This window comes from Muntiacus reevesi, chromosome 22 (genome assembly GCF_963930625.1).
Source record: "Muntiacus reevesi chromosome 22, mMunRee1.1, whole genome shotgun sequence".
Taxonomy (NCBI): Eukaryota; Metazoa; Chordata; class Mammalia; order Artiodactyla; family Cervidae; genus Muntiacus; species Muntiacus reevesi.
The window spans coordinates 45,204,762-45,222,302 of NC_089270.1; the positions used below are offsets into that span (position 1 = coordinate 45,204,762).

The following is a 17,541-nucleotide window of genomic DNA, read 5'->3' on the forward strand; positions in this document are numbered from 1 at the left end:
TCGGACATGACTGAGTGACTTTCACTTTCCTTTTTACTTTTTTGGGATCCTGACTGTTCCTAGACAGATGCTGGAAGAAAAGTAGCAATAATGTGAAGAGCAGTAAGGAGTTATGAGCCCCTGCTGGTTCATTCTTTTTTGGTGTAACTGGCAAGTTACTTACCTACTACACCCAGTTTCCTCATCTGTTAAATTAAAAACAAAATCCCTGGGGATTTGTAAGGATTAAATAACATAGTCATATATATACATATATATATAGGCCCCAGAAAAAAAAATTTCCCCAAAGCCAACCACCCTAAAATACTTCAAGAAAACACCTCTATTATATTAGTGCAGAACCTTAGGACTCTGTTTCTGAAAGGGATTTCATAGTATCTAGTCCGGAGGATATTTTTAGCTTTTGTTTTCCTTAAGCCATGGTCCTTTGAGCAGAATCTTATGAGAAACCTAATGTGTGAGATGAAAGTGGAGCTGGGTCTGGGTGGAGTGGAAAATTGGACGCAGCCCCCCTTCCCTTCCCTGGAAGAGCCCAAGGCATCTGACACACCTTGCAAAGCACAGAGAGAAAACCAAACATCTGGTCGAATTCCACCTTTTCACCAACGAGGAACGAGGAAACGGCCCAGAAACGTGACATTGTTGTTACAGTGGTCGGAGCAGAGCTGCCACCGGCATTCCTATCACCCTTCCGTTCAGCACAATGAGAAAGAATATGTGGGAGTTCTTGACCCAACTCTGAGTGCCAAAGACATAGGGTTTTAGTTCAAAATATGTGACCTTTTTTTCTATAGCAGATGATAGTCTTTTAGATGGCCCATTTCCATGTTCATGTTTATTTTTGAACTATTTTTCATGCTACTGAAAGCATTTCCTGTGTGGTTCCAATATCTTCTCTGAGCCTTGAGGACAAATAGCAGCTGTGTAGGTTTCTATGAAATTTGACTATAAACAGCTTTACCCCCTCCTGTATCCTCTACCTTTGCCTTCTGTGATCTCTTCTGATGCTAAATAAAAGTCTGTGATTTCTACACGCTTTCACATTTGGGGCACTTTACTTCTACCTCTTGACCAGAGTGTTCTTCAAGGCTTATTAACACAGTGCAGAAATGTAAGCTGATTCAGTACAAGTTTGAAGTCAATGTATTTTCTTTTTGAGATAAGGCTATGTTTGTACAAACAACCTCAAACTTCACTTGGAAAAGAAAAAACTGTAAGGCAGTTTATAACTGCTGTGCTGTTTCTAAACATGGTCAGTTTGCTGTTAGGAGATTCATCTGTCTTTATCTTTCTGCGGAAAACTTAAAGTCATTTTAGTTACTTTCGGAAAAGAACAAAGTTGAGTTGAGGGCTGGGATACTACATGATTCTTCATTGTCATGAGTGTTGACCCTGACTGAGTCCCCTAATGCTGACCTGTCTGCACTGCTTCCCGAGGTTTCCCAGTACTGGGGCATGTCCCATCCCCTGGGAAGGTCTGGGGACTCCAAGAGGGTAGGCATGTCCTTTAAAGCTCTCTTGAAGGTCCCCCACACAGCCAATTTGCTACCTAGCTCAAGATTGGTGCTCACACAATGCTTATTGAAATCAGATGTTTATGATTATCATTGTCACTAATCTCACACTACTGTAGCTCATTAATGAAAAATATTGAAGGCAAAGAAAAAAATGTTTATTGACTGATCAGGAGACTTTCCTAGATGTTGATCAGGCATGTTGAAATCTCCATTTTAAACTCCTGTACCAAAGGAAAAATAGCTTCCCTGGTGGCTCAGATGGTATAGAATCTGCTTGCAATGTGGGTGACACAGGTTCAATCCCTGGGTTGGAAAGATCCCCTGGAGAAGGAAATGGCAACCCATTCCAATATTCTTGCCTGAAGAATTCTGTGGACAGAGGAACCTGGCATGTTACAGTCCATAAGGTTGCAAAGAGTCAGACACAATTGAGCAACTCTTTCACTTTGCACCAATGGAAAATACATAGTGTGATAATATTCTACTAGTTTGAAAATATATGTATAATTGAATGAAAGAGAACTATGAGAAGAAAGCAAAAAGACCTGTGAGAGGAACTATATAACTTTCAGTTTCCAGGTCAAATGAGCTCAGCTGGAGACAGAATGACTTCAGTAACAAATATATGTAAGAACAGTTAATACTTATTGGGCACTTACTGTATTTCAGGCATAATTCTAAGGAGTTTTATGCCTCATATGTCATTTACTCCTCACAACAGCCCTCTGAGATAGGCCATTACAGTATTATCTCCACTTTACAGACAAGGAAACAGAGACTTAAATCATTGGTGCGCAGGGTAGGATTGGTCCAAGCAGTGTGGTTCCAGAAACACCTTTACCACGAAGTAACTGAATAAATGAAATGCACGCAGAAGAAAACAATGCTTTCATCATAAAAATACAACTGCCTCAGCAGCTCTTCTTTCTTCTCAGACAATTTAGTTGAAGACTATGAGGTGTCCTTTATTTTCTGGGTTTTAGAGAAAGGTAGTGAAGAGAGATAAGACAAAGCCATGAGCACATTAACTTTTTCTTCTTGTCGTGATCTGACAGAGAACTTTACAAATCACTCGTCTGTTTTGTTAGGGCCTGTTTCTGGACATTCTCAGATTTCTCTCAAATAATTTTCACTGCACTAACATGAGGACATTAGAGGTAAGTATTATTCCTACTTAGATAGGTAGTTAAACTGAGGCATAAGGAAGTCAGGCTTCAGGTCACATCAGTCAGTCACCAAGTGGTCACTCAGCCCAGGGCTTCCTACTCACAGCTCAGTTTTGTCCACTTGGCAGCACCGCTAACGTCCATAACCAAGATAGATGAGCAGTTCTTTCTCTCTTTCAGGTTTGTGGATGGCTCCTAGAAGCTCTTGACTTACTCTGGAGGAAATACTGTTTTCCTGGGTTGGTTTCCTGTCTTACTGCTCCACCCACTCCCTCTGACCATGAACCAGGCAGACCCGGCTGAGGACCCGGATCCCAGCCCTGCACCCCTGTGTGTGGTGTGTGGCCAAGCCCACTCCCCCGAGGAAAACCACTTCTACACCTACACGGAAGACGTGGACGACGACCTCATCTGCCACATCTGCCTGCAAGCTCTTCTGGACCCTCTGGACACTCCATGTGGACACACATACTGCACCCTCTGCCTCACCAGCTTCCTGGTGGAGAAGGACTTCTGCCCGGTGGATCGCAAGCCCCTGGTTCTGCAGCACTGCAAGAAGTCCAACATCCTGGTCAACAAGCTCCTCAACAAGCTGCTGGTGAGCTGCCCGTTCTCGGACCACTGCAGCGAGGTGCTCCAGCGCTGCGACCTGGAGCGTCACTTTCAGACCAGGTAGGGAGGGGCTGCCCTTGCGGCCCAGTGGGCAAGAACGCGCCCGCAGTGCTGGAGACCTGGGTTCGATCCCCGGGTTGAGAAGATCCCCTGAAGAAGGGGAAGGCTACCCACTCCAGTGTTCTGGCCTGGAGAATTCCATGGACTGTACAGTCCATGGGTTGGTGACGAGGTGGACACGACTGAGCGCCTTTCACTTTGACTTTCTAGGGAGGGGCTGCCCCTTGGCCAATCCTGAGCAGCCCCCGCCCTCACGGCTGCTGGCTGCAAGGGCTGGGTGCTCCCGGAAATGCCTGTTTCTTTCCCTTCTGCTGAAAGGATTCATTCAAAATAAGAGACTGAGGCGTTCTGGCTGTGGTTCGGTGTGAGGAAACAGCGCGCGGTAGAGTTGCGGGGTGTGAGTGTGTGTGGGTATGTGTTTGTACAGTGGGGAGATTTTCTGATAAAATATAAATAATATAAAATTTGCCATTTTAAGCATTTTTAAGTGCGGCTCAGAGACATTAAGTACATTTACGTTGATGTACAATCATCACCAATAACCATTTCCAGGATTTTTTTCATCTTCCAGAATTAAAACTTCATATCCATTTAAAAAATTAAAATAAAACCCCCCTCATTCCTTCCTCTCCAGCCACTGGCAACCACCATTCTGCTTTCTGTCTCCATGAATTTGACTGCTCTAGAAACCTCATATAAGAAGTATTTGCTCTTTTGTGACTGGTTTATTTCATTTGGGTGCATCTGAAATGTGAAAGATACTGGAGAAGCTAATGAGCAGCTTTTTCATCTCATTTTGTGAGGCTTCAGGTTCCCAAAAAGATATTCTGGAGCGCATTGCTTGCCTTTTTAATGTAAGAAAACAAATCCCTCCCAGTTTGTCCCATGATTTGCTCTGTACGAGAAATACCAAAGCCCAGCTACCCTTGGAGGAGACACAAGGTATTTTCAACTAAGTTTTTAAGAGGAGAACCTTACAAAACTTTTGTCCTAGTGATTTGTTCTGCAAGGTTTCCAGCACAGGTGTGTGCTGATGCAGAAGTGTGGTGTGACTACTCCGCGGGTGGTCAACACCGCCCGTTCCACCATCTACCTCTTATTTCACCCACTCACACTGCTGTGTTCCTGAGTGTACTTCTTGTGGACAGCCTCGGGGGCGGCCCCGGGTCTCAGCGCAGGAGTTCCTCTCTTAGAGCGTCTGAGATGCTTAATAAGACATGAACAGTAATACCAGAGTTATTTTGTAAGAGGAAATTTGGAAACTGGTATTTATCTTGGTTCCTGTTGTGACAGGGGCGAGAGGCAGGTGCGGGTGTTTTTTTTCTAAAGGTCACATTCCTTAAGCTCTGAATCTGAGTCTTTGTCTTTGGGGACATGCAGAATTTCTAAAATGGAAGTTTGCATCCAAAGCACCCACCTGGGTATAATGCTTCATATATGTTTTCCATAGTAATTACGTTGATGAACATACTTTCCGCCCCTAGATGTTGAACCAGATGCATCTATGTCAGGTTCGTGAGTTGCCTCTGACCCTCTGTGATCTCAGGTGTGTAAGCTAGGATGTGCCCGGAAGGAAGCATGGCCAGAGGGGAAGGGGTAAGGGAGTCTGCGTGTGACCTTTGCTGCAAGTCTTGCCTGGGTAGGGGAGGCATTGCCTGCAGGGAAGTGGGTCTGGGGTCAGAGATGAGGTGGATACAGACAGATGCTGACACAGGGCCAGGGCCGAGACTGCAGCCACACCAGCTCGAAGAGGTGAGGAGCAAGAGGAGGAGAAAAGGCCCTGGGAGACCGCCCTGCCCTTTCCCATGTTGCCTACCTTGCCATTTATATAACACATTTGTGTTAGCAAGCTGTATGCGATTCCTGCTGCTGCAACAATCACAAACTTAGTGGCTTAAAACAATGCCAAGTGTGTTACCTTCCAGTTCCGAGTATTCGGAGTCCAACACAGGTCTCACTGACGTCAAGGTGTTCGGAGGCTGGTTCCCTTTGGCTCTGGGGAGAGTCTCTTTCCTTGCGGCCTCCAGCTTCCAGAGGCCCCTGCTTTCCTTGGCTTGTGGCCTCTTTCTCCATCTTCAAAGCCAGCAGCCTAGAATCTCTCTCTCTTCTCTCCTTTCCCTCTTTCCCTTCTCTCTGTCTCTCCTCTCCTTCCATCACCACATCTCTTTCTATGACTCTGATCCGCCTGACTTCCTTATATAAGGACGCCTGTGATGACACTGGGATCCACTCAGTGAATCCACCTGGAGAGTTCAGGCTCCTTTCCTCATCTCAGGATTTATTTAGTCGCATCTGTAAGTCCCCTTTGCCGTGTGAGGTGACACATTCACAGGTTCTGAGGATGAGGAGGCAGACTGCTTCGGGGAGGGGCATGGTCAGTATTCTGCACTACTGGAGTTTTGCAGGGGAGGGACAGAGACGAGGAGAGAAATAGAAACCCTCTGGAGAGAGTGAAACAAGCAGCCCTTCCTCCTCCCCTCATCAAGCACTGATGTGGGGCCAAGAATATCCCTAAGAACTGGGATAAGATAGCACGTGGAGCTGAGAGCAAGGCTGGAAAGAAGTGGTTCCGGGGGAGGTCTGCAAAGAGACTGGTGGCAGGGGGAAGCTTCTGGGGTCTAGGAGACAGATGACTCAAGTGCACCTCAGCTGCCCACACCGGCTGCATGACCCCACACCTCAAGGAAGTCCGGGAGAAAGGTCTGCTGAACGCTCAGCGCATAACGAGATGTGCAGAGCTGATGGAATTCACAGGTCTGAGCCGTGGCCTCAGAGTCCTTCACCCTCCCCTTCAGCAGCCCTCGGTGGCGAGGGAACTCTCAGGGCAGGTGTTGGGCCTCCACGCTTGCTGTGACTCCACACTTCAGCTTGCTAAGTAGGTTAAAACCAACATTTCCAAAAATACATTGAATTTGTTAGTCATCAAATGCTTAATATACACTTCCTTGCCTCCTGCTCCCTAAGCATTTTACTGGCCAGCATTCAGAATCTGGAGCTAATCTGGAACTTGACTCCAGAGCCCTCTTGGGCCCGGGGCTAGTGACCGGTTCAGTAGACTATCTCTTCCTTGTCTTAGAAGAGAGGTTAAGTTTAAGGCACTACTCCCGCTGGAGTCTCTTAAAGTAGGAAAACTCAGAGGTTACCAGGAAGCTGGCGTTTTCCTTACGCTCCGATGTGAGGCCTCCAGGCTGGTTGCTGCTTGTATTGTCATATGTTTGCACTAGAAGATAAGTTTATAAATTTTGCATTCTTCATTTCAGTATTTAAAATATAATGAGTTAAAAATATTTTCTTTGACTGATGGTACTTTGATAACTATAAAGTAGGCAGGCTAAAAATCAACCTAAAATGGAGAACTTCACTGTAATTCTGGTTGAGAACTACAGGGAGACCGACATGGATCCACATGTCCTTCCAGGGGGTCCTAGAGAGCTAGCAACCCTGGGCTTCATGGGAAGCTTCCTACATAGGTTTCTCCACCTGTGCAATGGGAATTTATTTCGGTTGACTCCTTGAATACTAAACTCTTGCAGAAATGAATCACATTTAGAATGTTTCCATTGTCCCTTTAGTAAAGAATCTGTGTTCGAGAACTGTTTCCCCAAGGCCTCTGTTCACGGCCTGTCTGGAGGATCGTGCACGCTACGGTTATCGGGGATGGGGCCTGTTTTTCTGCAGAATTTATGTCATTTGTAAACATTGTCTTACTACTTCAGACCCTGGGTTGAATATAACTCCTAAAGTAAAGCATGTAGGGGCAACTGTGGGTGTGCATGACTGGCTGGACCAGCAATGACTTGGGTGACTATTTTTAACTTCAGACTGTAGAGTTCTTCTATGGGAGTAAATCTAAGCATGTGAGCTGATGTTTGGAATCTTCTGGATAATTCTGTTGTTCTCTGCTCTTAGATGCTTGCAGACTCCCATCACATGGGTCTAATATAAAGAATTCCCACGAGAGTGATGGGCTTGTTGAGTGCAATGGCAGACTTCCCCACCAAGGGATATTGGCAGTGGGCGAAGTTGGGGCACAGCAGAGGGCCAGTTCAATGCACCTCTCTTGACCCAGACTGGCAGTGAGAGGGTGTGTGGAGGTGAAGCTTTTACTTCCTTGATCCTGAGTGGGCATTTTCTTAGTCTCAAGACTACATCTTTATTTTGCAGTATCATTCTCTGCATATATATTTATCAACAATCCACAATAGGCCAGGTCCAGAATGAAAGAAAAATCTATATAAGCCTCAATTTCTGCCTCTGAGAAAAGGACCTCTGAAAGGTAGAAGAGAGAATTTGAAAACACACACATGTTGAGTTCATGGGACAAGCCACTTGCCCTTGAGTTTCTCTCTCATGGAAGATAATAAAAACGTGAGACAGTAAAGCTGACCCCCTTCAGTATTTACTTAGCACAAACAAAGAGCTCATTGTTCAGTGTTTGGAAAACAGTCCTGAGTGAAGATGTGATGGAATTGGCACACCTGACTGAAGACTCTGTAGGGTTATTTTCTTGATTAAACCCAACGTCCTGGAAATTTCCTCCCCAGAGACCTACCCTGGAGCCTCTCCTGACCTTTTCTTCTATCAGGGCCCTTCTCTGTCGTTGTTCAGTTGCTCAGTCGTGTCTGACACTTTGTGACGCATGGACTGCAGTGCGCCAGGTTTCCCTGTCCTTCAGTGTCTCCTAGAGTTTGCTCAAACTCATATCCATTGAGTTGGTGATGCCATCCAACCATCTCATCTTCTGTGGCCCTCTTCTCTTCCTGCCCTCAATCTTTCCCAGCCATCAGGGTCTTTTCCAATGAGTTGGCTTTTTGCATCAGGTGGCCAAAGTTTTGGAGCTTTAGCCTCAGCATCAGTCCTTCCAATGAATATTCAGACCCTCCTCTGTACCATGTTCCATAAACACAGAGTCAGCTAGCTGCCTACAGAGCAGGGAAGGGTTTACTGCCAGAGTGAAGGACTAGGGACTATTACCCTATGGAAAGGTGGGCAAGTAACAAGTCTTGTTGGTCATTTTAGCCTGACTTAACATCTCCACTCTGACTGTGCTTAACATGCATCCTTCACATGACTTTCCAACCCTGAACCCACTTTCTCCTGGCCCTGCCTAACTGAGAGCTGTTCTTTTAGTTCTCCTGAGCACAGAAGAGATGAGGCAATTTTCTGCCGTTGTTTTTGAGAGAACCATTGAGCATCCATCAGATTATGCTCCAAGCAATTCTTTAGAGAAACCACATTCTCCTAGACACTCATTCCCAGAAATCTTCCTTACCTTTTTCCTTGGTTCCTGGGCATTTATTATCCATCCATACACATGCTCAACCCCTGCCATCACTCTCATAAAGTTTGAAGTCTGTTTTTGCTAATTTGCCTGTGATCAAGAAAGACTATTCCAAGAAATGGTCTCTTTAACTGAGTTGAATTCTCTTTCATTCACCAGATATTTATTGAGCATCTATGATGTTCTAGGCACTGTGGTGAGGATACAGTAGGAAACAGGACCAATAGAGCTCCTGCACTCAAGGAGTTCCCTGCTTAGCGACAAGAAAAAAAGGCAAGAAAACTGGAGGTGATTGATGATTGGTGATGTCTGAGCTGACATTTAAGGATAAAGAGGACTCAGAGCCTGGAGCAAGGATTAGGGTTAAGACTCTACTGCTTATAGCAATCCATGACCATGTGAAAGTAGGATTTTATTCCCAAAAGATTATATTAGATAGGACTACATCTGAGGATGGGTAAAAAAAAATTCAAGTTATGTTGATCTAACTATGTAGAAGTTTTCTTTTTCTCATTTAGTACAAAATTTGGGGCTAGGAAGCCCACAATTAGTATGATGTTGCCATCAGGAATCCAGGCTCCTTCTGCTTTTCAATTAGCATTCATCCTCATGATCATTAATTACCTCATGGCCTCAAAACGGCTACTCAAGCCCCAGCATCACATCCAAGTTCCAGGCAAAAAGAACCAAGCATCAAGGGCAAAATGCAATGTACAAACTAAGACTCCCTCCTTTAAAGAGCTTTGTAGGCTACGTCACCCAGTAATTTCTTCTTATACCTCATTGGCCAGTGGCGTATTACATGGCTGCCTGTCTGTGGGAGAGGCAAAGTGCATCACCACCATAAACAAAACACAGGTGCTCTTAAAAAGAAGAAGATGAGATTAGATATTGAATAGGAAACCAGCTGTTTTTGCAAGAGTGACAGAAACAATAAAAAACAATACCCTCATTTTTATATTGCATTCATATCCATTAAGGCATCTTATCCTTTTGAAATGCAAGAAGTGAAAGTCAGACATCTTTCTTTTTAACAGAGACTTGGAGAAGCAATCTGACCTGCCCAAGATCATCAGAAATACAATGCAGCACACTCTGAAGTCTATAGTCTATGTTATATACGATGCTACTTATGAGCTGTGCTCTATACAGTAGATCCTGGACATTCAAGATGACCATGTCCCAGGACTCTGTGAAACTCTGTATTCAGGAAAAGACTGAGCAGGAAGAAAGAAGGGCCAGGATGAGAACAGCAAAGCCTCTTGGAAATAGATACTGATCTGCCAGCCAGGCTCATCCACAATTATTAGTAGCTATTAATAACAACATTTACAACAACAGCTAAACACTCATGCAGTCCTTTGTTCTTTTAGACATTATTTCATTCCACCTTCATAACAACACTGTGAGTTAAGCATACTATTGTTGTCTTTACAAAGGAGGATACGGAAGTTCAGAGAGATTAAGCAACATGCCCAGTGTCACACAGCTCATTGATGGCAGAGTCAGGGTTCAGAGTCAAGCCTGTTTGATGACAGCATCTAAATTCCAAACCTAACTTCCTTTTTTATGCTCTTCACAGACTCTGTCTCTCTTGCATACCAGAGAAAGGGAGTGGAATTCAAATTAGGACCTCAAAAGAATGATAGATGCCATGCTTTATCAAGGTTGTGTATCCCAGATCTAAACTGTAGAAGTGAAATCTGTACATCCTCAGGGTCTACTGTAGTTAAAGTCTTTTAGCACTGTCAAAGATGAATGCAAATCTCTGACGCCAGTTTCCTGCATGTGTGTGTGTGTGTGTGTGTGTGTAAGTCACTTCAGTCATGTCCCACTCTTGTGACCCCATGGACTGTAGACTGCCAGGCTCCTCTGTCCATGGGATCCTCCAGGCAAGAATACTGGAATGGCTTGCTATTTCCTCCTCCAGGGGATCCTCCTGACCCAGGGAGTGAACCCATGTCTCTTATGTCTCTTGCATTGGCAGACACATTCTTTACCACTAGCACCTGCAGTTGGGGTCATCCCGTAGATTTTCCTTAGTCTTCTTCCTGTGAAGTGGAGTTTGTTGTAATTGCCAGGTTGTGGTTAATGTATCTATCTTTTTGAGCCATATTAAGATTTGGGTCTTCAGTTAGTGAAATGAACTTTCATCTTCTTAAATATGAACTAGAAGGAGAGGAATCTGAGGCTTCTATGGCATTCCAGAGCTTAGGCATGCAAAGAAGCCCTCTTGTTAAGACAGGTAGTATGGTCTGGAATCATAGATCTCAAAGGTGGAAGAGATGCTGTGGTCCAGCCTTCACAGAACTAAGGAAATAAGGCATTATTAACTTCGTTTTAAAAAATAAGATGGCTGAGGTGAAAAATAAGATAGCTTCAATGAAATGCCCAGAATCCTGCAGCTAGTGTCAGAGCCTAATTCAGTTACTCCAGGGAGCAGGAGGAATGGAATAACTTTTCTTCTTACAGATCAGGAGTCTGTATACACTGTTTTTAAAGAACTTCATGTCTGTCTGTTGAGGCTTTTGGTTAGTCTCAGGCAGAATGACACAACCTATTCTGTCATAGGGACAGTTTTCAAAATTAACAGGGAAGACATCACTTCCCTTACCTCTGTCTGTGTGGTCCGGACATTGACAGGTGACTTACCTTAAGTACATATTCTAAATATACATGGAGAGGTGGAGCTGGTTCCTATTAACATTCCTGTGCAACAATATCCCAAGACTTACTTTGAGCTCAGCTCTCTAGCCTCTGTTCCAAAGATGCTGATTTCAGCCCGGGTCTGCCTCCAGTCAAGCTGGAGGACAGCTTCTGAGTATCTGCTTGTTCACACAGTGGGTTCTGCGTGTGCCGTGATCATGCCCTCTTCCAGCACAGATTAGCTTCCAGCCCGACTGCTCCTGGCCAGTGATGTAAATGTACCAGCTGCTTCCTGAGAACCAGTCGGCATTCTGCAGGAGGAGGCAGGTCCCTTTCCCAGGCATCAGCCTGCCTGCTCTCAGCCTAACCCTCTCGCCAGCATTGGTGGGTCCCTCCGTTCTCACATCTCCCCATCTGAGACTCAGAGCATCACACAGTCCTCTTACGAGCCTGTGATTTACCAACGCAGCTCCAGCTGAGGGCTCTGAGCCTGATTCTCTATGACTGCTGATTGTGGGAACATGGCAAGCGTTGTTTAAAGGGGCGGGCTGGGCTGGGCCCCTGCCACTGACAGACAGAGAGAAGGTGGCTGGTGGGGGGAGAAAGAGCTGCACCCTGATCGGAAAATGAAGGCGCTTCTGTTGCTGATCCTGCCTTGGCTCAGCCCTGCCAACTACGTTGACAATGTGGGCAATCTGCACTTCCTGTACTCAGAACTGTGAGTCCCCCTCTCACTGTGCCTGCCTGTGTCTGGGTGTGGAGTGTCGGGGGTGGGACCTGAGTCCGTCCTTGGGCCGGCATGTCAGCTTAGAGGGATAAATTCCACATCCACTAGATGCACTTGGACAAAACATCCTGTCCGTAGTTTGAAGTCGCGTGCTTAGCGGTCTGTGACTTAACAGAGAAACACCATCTTACTGATGCACTGCTTTCCCAACAAGGCATTTTTCCCCTGCATCTGTGCCAACACTGCTTTCTTCCTTTCTTTTTTTTGATACTCTGCTTTTTCTCAATAGATGCTTCTTCACTTCCCTCCATAAATAGAACCAAAGGACTGTTAAGAACAGAAGCTGCGTGTACAGACCTGAAGTCTCTATTGGACATTTCTAGTTATAAACAGATATCATTCTTTTTTTGAGACAGTTGGTCTCCAATCCTGAACACACCAAGAATGTCAGTATGGGGGCAAGATAGCCCTATATGTAAAAAATATACACGCTTTTTGTTTTTATTTTTGATAATTTTTATGCATCAGAAAGCAGAAAGAACCCTGCACTGAATACCTGTATTCCTATCACCTAGATATAATGATTAACATTTTGCCAATTTTGCCTCATTTGTTTTTTTTATGGAAGTGATTTGGAGTAGATTGCAGTCATCATAACATTTTACCTCTAAATATTTCATTAAGACATTTTCCTCCATGACCTATGTTCATTTTGTAAGAGGAAATGACTCACATCCCTGATCTTTACAGTGATATTTTTCAGGCTGTTCTTGTTAATAAGCTTTGAAAAAGGATTGCAGACTGATGTGAACAGCTTCTAGCAATCAGATGAAAAGGGCTGCAGTGTGTGTCTCAGTGTTGGGAGTATTTACAAAAATGTAGTTCTCTTTACTCACCAGACAGGTAAAAATAGCAAGAGTTGCTTCTTTATAAATTAGAGTTGGGGTAGGGGGCAAATGATAAGAGGAACTCTAAATAGAGTCCAGACATCCCAGAATAGAAAAGCTTGACTGGTCAGATTTAAGTAGAGATCCTCGCATGTTTAGATATAACCAGTGCCTCTGTTATAGTTAGGCAGACTGATCAATTTGCCCAGCACAGTAGATGCTCAATAAATGCTCCGGAAGTAGAGAAGAGAATAAATGACCTGGGTCTGTGAAGGACGTTCATTTTGAGGACTTTTCGTTTCAGAATTTCCTAGTCCTACCTTATTGGAAGGTAAACCCAGTTCACCTTGGATAAGAAGGTTCACAGAGAAAGTATTTGGCTTAAGCCTGAATAGTAAACATCTCTGGGGTAATAATGACATTGTGGAAGCTTTTCTGGAAAATCATACGATGGCAGATTTGATTGGGATTATGGAAAAGCCCCTTCCTCTCTCATGATGCTGAAGCCATTTCTAAAATCTAGTGCCAGAAAGCTTTCCTCCTAACCCTTTCCACCTGCATCTCTCCACCCCCCACCCCCATCTGCTATCCTTGTTATTTGCTGTATTAGTTTCCCAGAGCTGCTGCAACTAAGTGTATACAAGACAGCGCAGATTTATTCTCTCACAGTTCTGGGGGCTAGGAGCTTGAAATTAAGGTGATGATAGGGCCACACTCTGTGGGGGGTGTGGGGGAGAATCCTTCCACACCTCTCCCAGCTTCTGGGGGCTCCAGGCATTCCTTGGCTTGTGGTTGCATCACTTCAGTCTCTTCCTCCATCTTCACGCAGACTTCTACAGTTTGTGCTCTCCAGTTCTACATCTTCTTACCCTTTTGCAAGGATACATGTCACTGGATTTAGGACTCATCTGGATAATCCAGATGATCTTGAGAACCTTAGTCTAATTGCATCTGTAAGACTCTTTATCCAAATAGGGTCACATTCACAGGTTCTGAGTGGCATGTTTTTAGAGGCCACCATTCAACCCATGTCGGGTCCTAATGAGGAACCTTTCCATTGAGTTACTTTCCATTTATAGCCTAATTAAAGGAAGGCTCTTCATACTGGCTTACAGTTTTCTTTTCCACAAATGCATGAATCCAAGGCAACTTTTCTGAGTGAATTCAAGCTAGCCACCTTTTCTGAATGTGAAGCAATCCAGGAGGCGTGATACGAGGAAATGATAAATATCACATTCTTGTACTGATTTGATAGAACTTCCTTGGAAGCTCCCAGTTCTGTGCAGCTGTTACCTGCTGCTGCTAGTGATGATGAACTAATCAGTGAATTAATGCATGTTTCAGGTACTGGGGCGTCCCTTGTGGCTAAGCTAGTAAAGAATCCACCTGCAATGAGGTTCAGGTACTGTGGCAGGTACTGGAAGGAATATACAGGCAGTAAAAATTAGTCACAGCACCTGCCCTCGAGGAGTTGAGGATTTAATTGAGAAGATAAAACTTATATAGATAAGAAATATAAACAATGATCTAAGACATAAAGGTGTAAGTCTTTAGACAGTAGGTTAGGTAACCAGTTGAGAGGAGGAGGAGATTGTGCATTTTGATGAAATTGATCAGGAAAAGCTTGGCCAGAAGATGGGGGCCTGAGCGGGAACTTGAAGTAATTAGGGAGGAATTAGGCAGAATCAAAGAGAACGACAGAGAAATGTTTCAGGCAGAGTCTGTTGCACAAGAAAGGGTGAGAGGTGGCTGTGGTTGCCAGCAAAGGTTAGAAAACAACTGCGAGCTGTGAGTGGCCCTGGGGGTGGGTCTGCACAGAGTTCTCGGCCCTGGGGCCACAGGGTGGTGAGATGCTCCTGTCGGCCATGGGGATCTCAGAGGTGGAGTGCATTAACCAGGCTTCTTCAGACACCGTTGTCTGGGCTTTGGCGTCCAGGCCTTGGGTGAAGCTTGCCCTGTGTCCCAAGCCTCCAACCACAGAACTCCTTCTGGATTTTCCTTTCTCTCTGACACCAAGACTCCCTCAGCCTGAGTCCTCTTCCCTAGCATCCCAGCTGGAAAACTGGAGTTAATCCAGTAAATGGATTCAAATTTAAGATGTGGCCCCCATGGGTCTCAAACTCAAATGCCTAGAGGAACCAGGCAGGAGTTATCTAAACATGTGAATCATTCAGATCTAAGACTACAGGAACACCTGAGGCATCCGATAAACTGCTGAGAAAATAAACATACAAATATATATGCATATATATATATAAACATATATGAAAAGAAATTGAAAGTGAAGTCACTCAGTTGTGTCCGACTCTTTGGAAACCCATGGACTGTAACCTACCACACTCCTCCGTCCGTGAGATTTTCCAGGCAAGAGTACTGGAGTGGGTTGCCATTTCCTTCTCCAGAGGATTCCTGACTCAGGGATCGAACCCAGGTCTCCTGCACTGTAGGCAGATGCTTTACGTCTGAGTCACAAGGGGAGTCCCATACACATATACATGTATATACAATGTCAGGGGAGTGTGTAATTTCCTTGGTTCTGCCTCATCACATCAAAAATTTGAAGCGACGGGCGTTAAAGCCCTCGGACAGGCCGTGTCACAGCTCTCAGCTCTCGGACGGACAGTGTTACAGCTCAGTTTTATTTAGAAAATAAAAGGAAAATACATCCTCGAGGCACGAGGGCATGCCAACCTAAAAGACATGAAGAGAAGAGAGAGCGAGCCCTGGCCCTTTGGCTCCTCTCTTTATACATTGTTCCTCCCCCGGGCCGGCCCTATGTAAACTGGGATAGCCAGGAGTGCTGTCTGTTCTACCTGAGGTCCTCACTCGAGTCCTCTGGCCTTTCTTTGTTCTATTTTCACTGGCTTTTCCCTTCCTGTTCTTTTAGCCACCGCCATTCTGGACTCCTTCTTCCTATTCTAACTACCTAACATATAATATATACATATTATGTATACAGGTTTGATCCCTGGGTTTAGAAGATTCCCTGGAGAAGGGAAAGGCTACCCACTCCAGTATTCTGGCCTGGAGAATTCCATGGGCTGTATAATACATGGATGGGGTCGCAAGAGAGTCAGACAGGACAGAGCAACTTTCACTTTCATATATATGTAAACATGTATATGTATACATAATAATAACATATATTATGTATGTATAGCATACATAACATATAAGGTAAACATGTATACATGTATACTGGCTTGATGCTGTTTTAGTTGCTAAGTCATGTCCTATTCTTTTGTGACGCCAGGGACTGTAGCCCACCAGGCTCCTCTGTCCATGGAATTCTCCAGGCAAGAATACTGGAGTGGGTTGCCATGCCCTCCTCCAGGGGATTTTCCCCACCCAGGGATCGAACCCATGTCTCCTGCATTGGCAGGTGGATTCTTTACCGCTAAGCATCCAGGGAAACCCATAGATAATGGCTAAAAGGCATTCAAATTCAACTTAACTCCAAATAAAAGCACCTGTGTCCAATCCCACAGACACTTCTGCCTGCCTGGTTTGGCCTTGAGGGCCCAGAGTTTATGACCCCAGGCAGCTCCTTCTTTAAACATTTCCATCAGCACCTGTTGACATGACCCAGAGGAGAGTGAATTCCGCAGAAGAAGCCGAAAACCAGGGTGTTTAGTATAAAGGAGTCCCAGTCAGAGAATAGGGGCAGGGAGCCGAGGATTGCTCTTGGGGTCTGCAGAAAGTCTGCCGAAAGGATCAAGGGCAGTGCTTTCTTTCATAAGTCCTCACCCCCAGACTCCCATGAACTCTTTCTGAACTTTCTAGATGCCCAGGCAAATTTAAGAAATAGACTTTGAGTTTCACAAACATGAGCACGAGTCCAGCCTTAAAGTCTTTCTGGGTCTATTTACAGCTTCATGCATGTCCAGACTTATAGGTGAAGTTCTTGGAGCAGTGAGGGTTCTGAGGACCACCCACATAACAACTGAGGGCTGTTTTTCTTTTTTTTTTTTACTTTAAAATGCAGATGGTCGGGCTCTAAATCAATTCCCTAAAACAGAAGTCTTGGGTGGAGTGCATCCATTTTTATTCTCAAGTTCCCCTTAATTCTTATGAAGCCCATCCTATTTTCATTCTTAACAAACAACTCCCCAAGTGATCCTTTTGGGCATTACAATTGAAGAACCCTTAGTTCCAGCTCAGGTATCAACTCACCCTGACATCCTGTGAAAGTCATCTCCCCGTCCCTCTGCGCTCCTCTGTGGTGTATCCTCCACAGCGTCCCATCCACTCTCCTCTGCCTGGTGAGTCCTTAGAAGGAGGGCTGGTTGAGAGCTGTTTATGTCTGAACACCCAGCTTCTGCACAGTACAGGCCTCAACTGAACTAAATGAAATGAATTCGCCTCGTGTCTTGGCCAGTTCCGTGACAAGTTGTCTGTATCTCGGGCTTTGCAGAAAGCAGCACTGGGCCCGAGTAACTGAAATGGCTGCTGCTGCTCAGGTTAACAAATCTGCTGTGACTTTTGTAACATTTCTTTCAATATTTTGTTTAGCAAAAATCCCAAGGAGAAACTTAAGAGTTGGGGGTGGTGAAATGATGAAATGAATTTTACGATACACTCCCAACTCTCAAAAGCTATTTACAGAAAATTGAAAGTTTTGTCATCTTTCCCCAAGCATTCAGAT

General features: G+C 44.8%; 1 protein-coding gene across 5 annotated transcripts in view; it reads left to right on the forward strand.

Annotated features, from left to right (window-relative positions):
• The window catches only part of LNX1 (ligand of numb-protein X 1), a 184,955-nt gene that overhangs the window by 72,326 nt on the left and 95,088 nt on the right, over positions 1–17,541 (forward strand). For 4 of the 5 annotated variants that reach the window (XM_065913925.1, XM_065913923.1, XM_065913924.1 and 1 more), the window contains one exon: positions 2,864–3,355. In XM_065913925.1, the coding sequence (XP_065769997.1) occupies positions 2,964–3,355 (392 nt within the window). In that variant the 5' untranslated portion in view covers positions 2,864–2,963. Of the gene's footprint in view, positions 1–2,863; positions 3,356–11,845; positions 12,001–17,541 lie in introns of those variants that run through there. The other variant, XM_065913926.1, reaches the window with a different exon arrangement.